Below are 12,725 nucleotides of genomic sequence, written 5' to 3' on the forward strand. Positions count from 1 at the left end.
ATTTTTTTAACTTTTTGATTTGCTTTTTTCTCTTTAAAAAAGCACTCCTTAACAAAGCATCTTCTTTCATACAAAATAACACTTGAGTTTTTCAGTTGGTGTGTTTTGTTAAGCTTCTTTGGGGATTGGTGGTGGTTTAACTGGGCTGTCTCCAAAGCCAGTTCCCCTTTGCCCCAAATGTAAAAATTCCACTTTGACAGCTAATGCTCTGCGAACACTTTATTACACAAGTTACATTCAGCTTCTGAAAATAGTGTTCTAACAGTGTAGCCATCTAAAAATAAGACATCCTGGAAACACACAAAGTCTAGGCGAGGAGGAGGAGGAGGAGGAGGAGGAGGAGGAAAAAAAGCCCAATTATAAATAGAGACTTTTAAAATCTTTCCTTTAAAGTAATAGAATAATAGCAATTTTTTTTAAAAAATAGGGGATTTAGTGGCTCTGTTTCATTGTGGCACTGTATTCTCTCTGCTCTGGATAGATTAAGGGCATCAAAAGTGAAAAGGCACCAAAGAAAAACTGAAAACCAAAAGTATTCTTAAAGCTGAGGCTGGGACTTATTTACAAATATAGAGAAGGTCCCTAATTGAAATGAGCAAATATTACTATTTTAAAAGCATTACTGCAATTGAAGTGGGATTGCCCTGCTTTATTAAAAGGTTCACATAAAACAATGGCACTGATATGAAATGTTCACACTCCCAAACTGAACTGAAGCAAAAGGGGAGGGGAGGAAAAACAAAATCAAAAATAAAACTGTGTACAGCCTCATAAAGGACTAGTACAGTTTACAATTAAATACGTAAAATCTTAAAACGTGCTAAATCTGGCAATCTTTGTAGACTCAGTGTAGCGATCAAAGGCCAGTTTCAGGAAGAAGACGAGGGTATCGCTGGAGGCTGAGGAATGGGATCCTCCTCTTCTGAATCCGTAGCATCCTCTTCTTTTTCCTGATCACTCCCTTCAGTACTAAGTCTGTCAAAGCCTTTTCGACTGTAGCCTGCACGGCTTGGGAAGAAATTCCCAAGATTGAGGCCCCCGCTTCCTTTTCCTGCAATGGAAATCAACTTTAGGATGTGGTTCATGTTGTTATCATTCAGACATGTTAGTTACTACACATTATTCTGGTCTTTCAGGTTTCATCTTTGTTAGCTTAACAGCCCCTTCTTGGAGAGCTTGCTGTGGTTAACATCAAGGAACACCATAAAAGAAATAGAACTGTCCTCTGTCTCCCAACCAAAGGCAACCTATACCTTTTTCCTCTTTTATTTCCTGTCAAGTGAGACATGATACAGGCACAAAACAGGGTTTGGTCTTCAAGTATAATAGGCTCTGCTTTCTTCCCATACTCTCCTCTAACCCTATGCCTCTCTTTGCTTAAAATTAGCTCAGGGATATTTTGAATTTAGGTTGACAGAAACCACTGCAGCCAATACTTTTCTTCATTTTTAGACAAAAGGCAAGTCTGAGGAAGAGAGATCAATTGCTCAGTCCTGTTCCCTGCTTTGCCTGTGTTCCTCATCTAAGCAATCATCAGTTCCCAAAGGCTTTGGGCAGTATATAAGATGACTCACCAACATCATTACAGCTTTCTCATCAGGAGTAACTGCAGATTCATTATCAGAGGAAAGACAATACATACGAGAGAGCGTGCAAGGGAAATATCTTTTAACTTTTAGAAAGGCAACACTACATCTTTTCCTTTACTCACCTCTAAATCTGCCCAGAATTCTACCTGAGCTTGAATCAAGTTTACGATCAGCATCACCTATAAGAATGACACATATATGTAAATTAGGAGCAAGAATTCTAAATTGAAATTACCTGAAGCAAAACATTTAAGAGAAACAAAACTATATAGCAGAGTATTACTATCAGGCCTCTGATTTACAAATGTTCTGTTCTGCCAATGATTCCTTGAAGTATATTTTACTTACCAAGCTAAACTTAAAGACCAGATTTTCTGACAGATGGAGTTTTTTTTTCTGGTGCCGCTGAAAAATGTCAAAGTCAACTAAGAAGCTAAAACTATATAAATTGTTTTAATTTCCTTTTATAATAGACACCCCATGATTCATAATTCATATTCTTTTCTTTCTCTCTCACACACACACACACATAAGGACACAGACACACTTTTAAACTTAGCAAAACTAAGCTGGTTTTCATAATATGGTATTCATACTACTATTAATAAGCTTTCACACTACTTCAGATACTTAAATTTTCTTTCTGAAAAATCTCACACTTGGAGAGAAAACTGCACATAGTATTTGTGAATTCAAGCTCTTAAGGTATATCTTGGTTAAATAATATTTCTTGGATAAAGTATGACTTTCCTCATAAAAATTACAGTATTACTGAAAGGATTTTGTATGTTCAGTTGGGGAGGCAATCGTTTTCAGGCCAAGGCTATATATGTATATTATAGAGTGTTTGGGAGGATAATATACGAAAAAATTGGGCATAAAGAAGGAGAAGGGTATATTTCTGGTACTAATCATCCACCCAAATCTGAAATTTAAAGCTTCAAAAGAAATACTGACAAGTTAAATTTGGAAATAAACTGTGATGCTGAATTTTAACAATTAATGGGGCTTCAAGGCCTACAGGAGAACACAGGGGAAGAAAAGTGATCTGGGGCCTAATAAAGGCAATGAGAGGAGAGGGTTAGGCATCTTATCTGCTTTCATCCCTTTTTTTACTCAAAAGCACACCTGAGGCTGTCATTCCTTGAAGAGCTGGTATGGAATTTCAAGGGGCATTAGTCCACAAATGCAATTCTTTTCTGAAAATAATGCTTTAATAATTGCATTGACATGTTTATAGAACTGGCTAGGGAACAGGTTTTAACAGTTTACTTTTACCTTTGATGCTGCTGTGTATATTTTTTTGAGTGCTGCCATAATTATGGAGCATTGCAAAGACTGTTTTACAAGAAGTTAAAAACAGGAAGTAGAGCTATTTGGCTGACAGAAAAAATCAATGCCAGAATAGATTCTAAAGAATACAGTGGAAACACCCAAAGGAGCTGGGTGTTTCCATACTGTCTTGTCTAGGAAAAGCTAAACAAAACAGCAAGACCACTTCAACAATCCTTTTTATGCATGTAGACATACATATTCCCTTTCAGGATAAGCAATGCTATAAACTCAAAGTAATATCCCAGATACCACAAGAACATTCATCCTAATTGCAAACTGGACTGAAAATAAGAATGTTAAAATATGTCCTGATTTGACAGGACAAAGGTACAACAATGTGCATTTTTGAAGCCAGTTCCATTACCAGAAATTGACTATGGTATGGCAGTGGGAAATTAGCATTCTCAAAGTTTTACTATGTTTTTTTTCCATAAAGGCATTGATATCAAAAGCTGGTTGTTACCAGGTTAAACACAGATTAATTACCTCCATAGATTCTTGCCTTTCTCCACCAAATAAATATGGCAATTGCCAAGAGGACAACTACTGGAATAATTAGAAGTGTTGTAATAAGAACAAAAGAAACGGAACTGCTAGCTTGCTGGACAACTGGATGCCTTTCTTCTTTCTTTAACAATTCTTTTGATGTGGGATTCCTTGTCAGTGTGCCTTCTATAATTGCCTCTGCTTTTTTTTTGAGGAAAGAAGAGATTGAACACAGATTAACTCTTTTGATCCATGCAGAATCTACTACAATATAACAGTTCACTTCAGAACACATATTGCCACTTTTAAATACCAACTTTAAGATACTTGTGCTGCAAGGTTGTCTGCCACCCTCCCTCCCCTGCAAAAATTGTACTTGAAGAGGACAAGTATGATAATTGCTTAATAGAAAGTCAGGATCAATGACAGCACAATCAACTGTTCGCAGTTCATCTCATGTGCATCATGTAATTGCTGAAAAAAATTAATTGTTTTAATTGTCAAAATGCATTCTTTGTGCACAAAATGAAACACTGCTTATTTTATCCACACAATCAATTTATAAAGTGTGTACCTCAACAATCCTCCATATACTATGAGCTCTATGTTGTTTATTCGTTTAGTCGGTTCCGACTCTTCGTGACTTCATGGACCAGCCCATGCCAGAGCTTCCTGACGGTCATCAACACCCCCAGCTCCCCCAGGGACGAGTCCGTCACCTCTAGAATACCATCCATCCACCTTGCCCTTGGTCGGCCCCTCTTCCTTTTGCCCTCCACTCTCCCTAGCATCAGCATCTTCTCCAGGGTGTCCTGTCTTCTCATTATGTGGCCAAAGTATTTCAGTTTTGCCTTTAATATCATTCCCTCAAGTGAGCAGTCTGGCTTTATTTCCTGGAGTATGGACTGGTTTGATCTTCTTGCAGTCCAAGGCACTCTCAGAATTTTCCTCCAACACCACAGTTCAAAAGCATCGATCTTCCTTCTTTCAGCCTTCCTTATGGTCCAGCTCTCACAGCCATATGTTACTATGGGGAACACCATTGCTTTAACTATGCGGACCTTTGCTGTCAGTATGATGTCTCTGCTCTTAACTATTTTATCGAGATTTGTCATTGCTCTTCTCCCAAGGATTAAGTGTCTTCTGATTTCCTGACTGCAGTCAGCATCTGCAGTAATCTTTGCACCTAGGAATACAAAGTCTTTCACTGCCTCTATGTTTTCTCCCTCTATTTGCCAGTTATCAATCAAGCTGGTTGCCATAATCTTGGTTTTTTTGAAGTTTAGCTGCAAGCCAGCTTTTGCACTTTCCTCTTTCACCTTCATCATAAGGCTCCTCAGTTCCTCTTCGCTTTCAGCCATCAAAGTGGTATCATCTGCATATCTGAGATTGTTAATGTTTCTTCCAGTGATTTTAACTCCAGCCTTGGATTCCTCAAGCCCAGCATGTCGCATGATGTGTTCTGCATACAAGTTGAACAGCTAGGGTGAGAGTATATAGCCCTGCCGTACTTCTTTCCCAATCTTAAATGAGTCCATTGTTCCGTGGTCTGTTCTTACTGTTGCTACTTGGTCGTTATACAGATTCTTCAGGAGGCAGACAAGATGACTTGGTATCTCCATACCACTAAGAACTTGCCACACTTTGTTATGGTCCACACAGTCAAAGGCTTTAGAATAGTCAATAAAACAGAAATAGATGTTTTTCTGAAACTCCCTGGCTTTTTCCATTATCCAGCGGATATTGGCAATTTGGTCCCTAGTTCCTCTGCCTTTTCTAAACCCAGCTTGTACATCTGGCAATTCTTGCTCCATGAACTGCTGAAGTCTACCTTGCAGGATCTTGAACATTACCTTACTGGCATGTGAATGAGTGCCACTGTTCGATAGTTTGAACATTCTTTAGTATTTCCCGTTTTTGGTATGGGGATGTAAGTTGATTTTTTCCAGTCTGATGGCCATTCTTGTGTTTTCCAAATTTGCTGCCATATAGCATGCATTACCTTGACAGCATCATCTTGCAAGATTTTGAAGAGTTCAGCTGGGATGCCGTCGTCTCCTGCTGCCTTGTTATTAGCAATGCTTCTTAAGGCCCACTCAACCTCACTCTTCAGGATGTCTGGCTCTAGCTCACTGACCACACCCTCAAAGCTATCCCCGATATTGTTATCCTTCCTATACAGGTCTTCTGTATATTCTTGCCACCTTTTCTTGATCTCTTCTTCTTCTGTTAGGTCCTTGCCATCTTTGTTTTTGATCATACCCATTTTTGCCTGGAATTTACATCCAATGTTTCTAATTTTCTGGAAGAGGTCTCTTGTCCTTCCTATTCTATTGTCTTCTTCCACTTCTGCGCATTGCTTGTTTAAAAATAATTGCTTATCTCTTCTGGCTAACCTCTGGAATTTTGCATTTAATTGGGCATATCTTTGCCTATCACCGTTGCCTTTTGCTTTCCTTCTTTCTTGGGCTACTTCTAGTGTCTCAGCAGACAGCCACTTTGCCTTCTTGGTTTTCTCTTTCTTTGGGATGTATTTTGTTGCCGCCTCCTGAACAATGTTGCGAACTTCTGTCCATAGTTGTTCTGGGACCCTGTCTACTAAGTCCAGTCCCTTAAATCTATTCTTCACCTCCACTGCATATTCCTTAGGAATATTAGTGAGCTCTTATCTAGCTGATTTGTGGGTCTTCCCTAATCTCTTGAGTCTGATCCTAAATTGTGCAATAAGAAGTTCGTGATCTGAACTACAGTCAGCTCCAGGTCTTGTTTTTACCAACTGTACAGATATCCGCCACCTTTGGCTGCAAAGGATGTAGTCAATCTGATTTTGGTGTTGTCCATCTGGGGAAGTCCATGTATAAAGCCGTCTCTTAGGTTGTTGGAAGAGAGTGTTTGTTCGTTTTGTTCTCCCAGGCCATGCTTACCTGTAATTCCAGGTGTCATTTGACTGCCCACCTTAGCAGTCCAGTCTCCTGTGATGAACATAACATCTCTTTTAGGTGTGCTGTCCAGCAGGTGCTGCAGATCCTCATAGAACTGCTCTACTTCAGCTTCTTCAGCATCTGTGGTTGGGGCGTATATTTGGATCACTGTGATGTTAGATGGCTTGCCCTGAATTCGAATTGAGATCATTCGGTCGTTTTTTGGATTGTATCCAAGCACTGCTTTAGCCACTTGACTATTAATTATGAAGGCTACTCCATTTCTTCTGTGGTCCTCTTGTCCACAGTAGTAGATCTGGTGGTCATTTGATGTGAAGTGGCCCATTCCAGTCCATTTCAGTTCACCGACGCCCAGAATGTCTATCTTTAATCTTGACATCTCACCAATAACCACATCCAATTTGCCCTGGCTCATAGATCTTATATTCCAGGTTCCAATGGTGTGTTGATCCTTAGAATATCGGATTCGCCGTTCACCACCAGCACCGTCGGCCGCTAGCCGTCCTTTCAGCTTTGAGCTAGCTGCGTCATCACGTCTGGGGCTAGTTGAGCTCATCCTCTGTTCCTCCCCAGTAGCATTTTGACCATCTTCCGACCTGGGGGTCTCATCTTCCGATGGTATACCGACATATCTCTGGTTGTACTGATCCATTTAGTTTTCACGGCAAGAATACTGGGGTGGCTTGCCATTACCTTCCCCAGGGATCGCATTTAGTCTGACCTCTCTGTCATGACCTTCCCGTCTTGGGTGGCCCTTCATGGTTTAGCTCATGGCATCACTGAGGTGCTCAAACTCCAGCACCACGACAAGGTAACGATCCTTTGCTGAAGATGAGCTCTATAGTGCTCAGTATAGTGCTTCATGATTGACAAACAAGATTCCCACGGACAGTCTTTGATTTGGTGTGATAACTGCTGTATTCTGGAGGTGGCTTTTGCTGTCATAAAAGGCATGGGCAGCAATGTGTGCGTTTGATCCTATAGTATGTTTGTGGCCAGTCCAAAAGGACCAAAACGGATGGAAGGGAAAGAGCATCAATATTCACTCACGCTATTCTATTCAAATTTTGTTTTTAGGTTCAATTATATTGTCATTACTTTATATTGGATCCTTTCCAATGGTGAAATCACTTTTTTACAGCGATTTTTCAAAGTACTATAAATAATACATGATTAAATAAACTTCAGAAGGATTTTAAAAATAAAAGAAGGGTTATGCTTTTAATGTTCCTCCTCCTTATAATTCATGCTACTCCATTCTGCCACTGTCAAAATTTCTGCACCAGGAACACTTAGTTCCTATCTGTGGCTGAAACTCATTGCCTAAAAGAAGCTGATCATACTATTTAATATTTAAGAATAACCTTTTTCTTTGTGTCAAGTTATATCCTTTTAATTTACATGACAAGTATTTTCCAGACAAGCATCTGCATAATCACAGATTTGTTGTTTTGCAAGAATAATCTAGTCTTATCCTCAGCAGTGTGCAGGAAAACCAATTATACCATCCATAAGAGGTAGCTGCACAGACTCAAATGGAGAACCCACAACCTCCATAGCTATACTGTTCTGCTTTGTACAGACCTTACATCAAGAAGTTTTTTCTTATACTTAAATGAAATCTAGATAGCTGCTATTTATACCCATTATTTCTGCCTCTAGTTTCTGTAGCCATGGAAAATAATTATTGACTACCCTTCCTGTAACTTCCTTTTACATACCTGAACATCTTTTCTCCCTTCAGTCATCTGTTCACCTGGTAGAACTTCCCAAGTTCCTTCAACCTATCCTCACAGTGCATGATGTCAAGTTCCTGTATCATTTTCTTCAACCCTTTTTGAACCCTCTCTAACTAGTCAATATCCTTCTGGAAATGTGGCACCCTGAATCACACAGAATACTCCTGGGTTAATCTCACTAGAACTGACTAGAGCAGAATAATGACTTCACATATCTTAGACATGACATTTCTTCTAATGCAGCCCAGAACTGCACTAGCCCTTCAAGCAGCTGTCTCACACTGCTGTCTCGTGTTCAATTTGTTGTCAGTGACCACACTCATGCCTTCTCAGATACAGTGTTTCCAAGCCAAGCTTCCCTTTTCTAAACACAGCACAGTCTGCATATTTTGCAGATAAGATAGGAGGGAACTCCTGCGTTGAGTGTTGAGGCTTTGTTGGCTCTGAGTTTTGCAAGCCAATCCCAAGGATTGTGTAGACTTTAAGCCCAAAGTCAGTCCATCCCCGAGATTGTTGGAAAATATAATGGGAAGGCTGGGGCAACCAGCCTTTGAACAGCTACAGCTCAATGTTTAGTCATTCCTATTGTTCTGCAGCTCTAGATAGGGTACTGTGGAATGGTGAGGGCACTGCTTTCAAACTATCCCTAAGTTCAAAACTTTGTTGATGCTTTGGGAATAGGGGGTCTTCAAAGAACACTCATGCATAAGCTACAGAACAATTGCCCATTGCAGTGCTCAGAACTGTTGCAACACTCAAAGCAACTCCTCTTGTAACAAACGATTTCCTTTTCATGCCTGGGACAAAACAGTGGGTTTTGTACCAGCCTTGAAACAAAACTCTCCAAACACAGAGTCAGGGAAATCAGAACAGCTTCTTTGAGGTCAGAATGTTTTGAGTTGAAGCACTTTGCACATTTCTGTTCAGAACCAACACCTTCCCCTGACCCTAAACGGCAGAAAAAAAAGACTAACCTTTTATTTCCTGTATTTCAATCCCAGCCTTTTTAACAGACCGATGTTCCATTTCTGAAACACAGAAATTGCTTTTGAGGCACTGTGATGTCTGTGATTCATTGAACCAGCAATGGTCACCAGTTGTGATACATAATTGATGTTGCAAGTATAAGAATGCACAGCAACTCAGAAGAATAGCAGGGGTTATACTATAAGTAGTATATAGTTAGTAGTACATTTCTTTCAAAATAAATAATAGTTTGTTTGTTTTAACCCAGGAAATCAGCAACATGAACCCAAAATATCAGCACAAAACGTTTATTCTTTGGTGTGTAATAGATTGGCAGGTGATTTATAACAATCACAAAAATTGTGATCTGGGAATCCTTTCAGTCCTTTCATTCTTCTTACCTATTTCTGGTTTTAAATTTCTTCACTTCGTTGTTTTATTATGCTTTTAAAAATATAAAATGGAAAAAAAGAATCTGAAACAGAGTAATCTCTTGATGACTTTAAGCAAAGAAATACTGAGAGACACTCTCAGCCAAGAACGAGTGCCAACTTCAGTGACCAAGTGACAGCAAATATTCCAGTGGGAACAACTTATTTAGGTTAACAAGATGTGAAAATGGCACAGGAAAATGAAAATGAAACCATTTGCACAGTAGAGTGACTACGATTCTCAGCTGGCTTGTCAATGGACACTGTATGCCAGATGCTAAGGAACAACCTGGGATGAAGAGATCTCTTTAACAAGGTAATAAAGCCAGACTTGGCAACACAGGATTTAATATTGCAAATCATCTTGGTGAATCTCTAAAAGAGCAAAAGTTACAATTCTCATTGGTCTTGTTTGGATTTGATTACACTTAGTCTAGCTCCGACGGTTCAAAACATTATTTTTCTCACCAACATCCACTGAAAAGATTATAGCTGTGTATCAACCAGATTATAATTCACAGTAGTTTCACGTGGCTGCTGAGAAATATATAGAATGAAAATTTATTTATTTATTGGATATTTAAGGCTACCTATCTCCAAAAAGACTCTGGGCAGCTTACAATATTTCAAATATGTAATTTAAAAACAGTTAAAAACATGACTGCATGGACAAAACACCACCACCACCACTTAAAAAAAAATTCAACGGGTTTCACAAACACCTAACCCCACGGCTAGGAAAATAGAGCTTTAGGAGCCTGCAAAAACAACTGCCTAGAGGCAGAGCCATAATCCCCTGGCATCTCCTTTAGAATTTGGAAATCCAAACATGAACCAACCCAGAATGATACTATGGGTCATGGTATCAAAAGTTGAGCCCTCAGCAGGTTCAGTTCAATTTTATTACGGTCACTGACCAGTACAAGATACAATTCTATAAAGATATACACATTAGCCTTAGCCTTAAAATATGAGCCATCTGATTTAAAGTAATTTTAAATTTGAATTTACAAGTTTCAATTAAATGTTAAAATATGTTTAGATCACAATGTAAATGAGCCCCTTAATCAAATTTGAAAACAATCTTATTAATTTGCAGGTTCTGAGCAGCGCCAATCAAGAGATCGCCATGAGCAATATGTGGGCAGCCCCGAGTGCCAGTGACATATTAAGAGACTTTTCCTTTGAAATTGAGAAACAGCTGCATGGAGTTGAGAAGCCAGCATAAGCCACTTGATGTGAGTGGGGTGACTCTCTATTAACAGCCAAGTGAGTTACTTAGAAGGAGGAGATGGCCAGTTGCCACAAGAAATCATATGGAGCAGCAGTGCGGGCAGTTACATGAGCATCTAGATCAGCACATGTTACAACTCTGTTCCACGAGCTACACTGGTTACCAATTTGCTTCTGGGTTCAACTCAAGGTACTGGTAATGATCTATAAAGCCCTACATGTTCTGGGGCCGGGTTGAGGGACACCTCCTCCCAATCACATCTACCCATCCCATCAGGAAGGGCACGTTGCAGGTCCTGTCCACAAGAGAATGTCACCTGACAGCACCCAGGAGGAGAACCTCTTCTGCCATGGCACTTACCATTTGGAACATCATTCCCCTTGAGGTTAGATCGGCCCTGACCTTGCTGGACTTCCAGAAGGGCCTGAAGACATGGCTTTGCCATCTGGCCTAGTGATCTGGTAACATGGGTATGGAGCCTGCAAAGTGGCTGTATTGCTAGAGAAACTGAATGTGCTCTCCTGCAGATTATGGTTTTTTTTAATGTTTTATTGTTTTTTAATTTTTTAATTATTTTTGTTATTTTTTGAATATTTTGTTGTATTGTTTTGTGTTTTTAACTTTGTACACTGCTCAGAGTCACATATATGAAATGGGTGGCTATACAAACTTACCAAATAAATAAATTAGCAAAGTCAAAATAAAAACCAGGGATATGCAAAACTCTTTACACATATACCTGATCTGGCCTCTAAAAACATGGATAATGCAACACTGGAAAATGAGGGCCATCTGTATATATAATAGCTATAATGTCTAAAATACTTACAAGTATTTAAACAAAAATAACTTCCAAATTAACTTTTGAATTTGCTTGAACATTTTAATCGTATTAACTGTATTTTTAAGTGTTTTTCCCCTACTTTTGGCTTTGAGAAAAAAAATCCAAGATATTATATAGCATGTAACATCAATTTGTGAACACTTAAAATAATTAAATTTCTGAACATAGTAATTATAATATCAATCAATCCCAGGCATTGGGAAATATTCTGATTTAATGTTGGAGGAAAATTCATCTAAGTGATTAAAGCTATCCAAAATAGGTTGTTCCCTTAGCCTGAACTGGAAGCACAGAAATTCTTTGTCCTATTTGTTAATGCATCAAGTGGCATTATAACTTTTTTTCAAAAAACCTTGGCCCACATTCATTAAGATGTAATGTACAGAAGCATTAAGAATATCATCTTTTTATCTGGAAATATTAATGCTTGTAATGGCAAAAATATCTTACTTTCTGTGGTTGCGAATTTCCACACCATGTTGGCATGAGCATCACCAACATATACTGTTCTGTCTTCTGAAGCAACAATGTCATGTGGCATCTCAAAATTCTGTGATGGTAAATAGCCAACATATTAAAATAGGGAAGAAATTGGAAATTATGTATTGAATAGCCTGAGATGTAGAATTACAGGCATCTGACAAGTAGCATTTGAACTTTAATTAATATGTGCAAAAGTATGGAGAAAGTCTAACAACATTTATGGAACAGAAGGAACCTCTGCATATACCAGAGGTGCTTCAGTTCCCTTGGCAATGTAGGATGACTTCCCTTGGCATGACCAGCGTTGGGGTGAGGGGGAATTGGAGCCTTAAAAGTCTGTAAGGATTATAGCACACATTTTATTCTCAGTCTCCTCAAACACACAGCCATATATACACAAAGCCAGAATTCTTGGCCTTAGTCACTCTGGAGGAAGCTCTGGGGGATGCGGACAGACCAAATGTGTCTCCTTGCACTAACATGAATGGGAAGTTTATACTGTAGTAGGAAGTCTTTTTCCAGAGCATACATGGTAATCTATTCCCCACTGGGTTAAAATAAAATGGTCCTGCTTGCTAATTTACAATATTTCACTGTTCTGTACCATACAAAGAAAGTTTGTCTTTACATCTGACACATAAAAGCACAATGAGAATACAATCTAATCATAATTTGT

General features: G+C 39.0%; 1 protein-coding gene across 5 annotated transcripts in view; it reads right to left on the bottom strand.

Moving 5' to 3' along the window:
• Nucleotides 1-204: 204 nt before the first annotated feature.
• Nucleotides 205-12,725, bottom strand: part of PAM (peptidylglycine alpha-amidating monooxygenase) — a 162,530-nt gene continuing 150,009 nt past the window's right edge. For 4 of the 5 annotated variants that reach the window (XM_063295388.1, XM_063295389.1, XM_063295384.1 and 1 more), the window contains 5 exons: nt 12,017-12,116; nt 9,066-9,119; nt 3,411-3,611; nt 1,712-1,768; nt 205-1,051 (listed from right to left, as the gene is read on the bottom strand). In XM_063295388.1, the coding sequence (XP_063151458.1) occupies nt 870-1,051; nt 1,712-1,768; nt 3,411-3,611; nt 9,066-9,119; nt 12,017-12,116 (594 nt within the window). In that variant the 3' untranslated portion in view covers nt 205-869. The remainder of the gene's footprint in view (nt 1,052-1,711; nt 1,769-3,410; nt 3,612-9,065; nt 9,120-12,016; nt 12,117-12,725) is intronic. The other variant, XM_063295387.1, reaches the window with a different exon arrangement.

The sequence above is a fragment of the Candoia aspera genome, chromosome 2 (assembly GCF_035149785.1).
Source record: "Candoia aspera isolate rCanAsp1 chromosome 2, rCanAsp1.hap2, whole genome shotgun sequence".
Taxonomy (NCBI): domain Eukaryota; kingdom Metazoa; phylum Chordata; class Lepidosauria; order Squamata; family Boidae; genus Candoia; species Candoia aspera.